Source organism: Bombus impatiens, unplaced genomic scaffold (assembly GCF_000188095.3).
Source record: "Bombus impatiens unplaced genomic scaffold, BIMP_2.2 scf_0664, whole genome shotgun sequence".
Classification (NCBI taxonomy): domain Eukaryota; kingdom Metazoa; phylum Arthropoda; class Insecta; order Hymenoptera; family Apidae; genus Bombus; species Bombus impatiens.
This window is the reverse complement of record NT_177083.1, coordinates 263525-263724: the sequence shown is the minus strand read 5'-3', so window position 1 is coordinate 263724 and position 200 is coordinate 263525. Positions and strand designations below refer to the sequence as shown.

At 56.0% G+C, this 200-nt stretch overlaps 1 protein-coding gene across 1 annotated transcript in view; it reads right to left on the bottom strand.

Annotated features, from left to right (window-relative positions):
• LOC100742914 (mothers against decapentaplegic homolog 6) overlaps window positions 1–200 on the bottom strand; it is a 106881-nt gene that overhangs the window by 106245 nt on the left and 436 nt on the right. Inside the window, 1 exon segment of the mRNA XM_024370077.2 lies at window positions 2–200. This exon segment is cut by the window's right edge and continues 161 nt beyond it. Coding sequence (XP_024225845.1) covers window positions 2–200 — 199 coding nt within the window.

Sequence of the window (200 nt, the reverse complement as noted above, 5' to 3'; positions counted from 1 at the left end):
ACGAGCCGAGGTCGGCGCCACAGCTTTCCACGGTGGTGAGTAACATCTCTAGTTGGTTTTCCTTGAGCGATTTGAGGAGCGCCTTGCACCTCAACAAACGAACGGGATCCTCGTCATCGTCCTGGCTCAAATCACCACCGCAGCAACCTGGATGTAGTTTACTCGACGAGATACGGCTACCTCCTCCTACGCCACCTCCC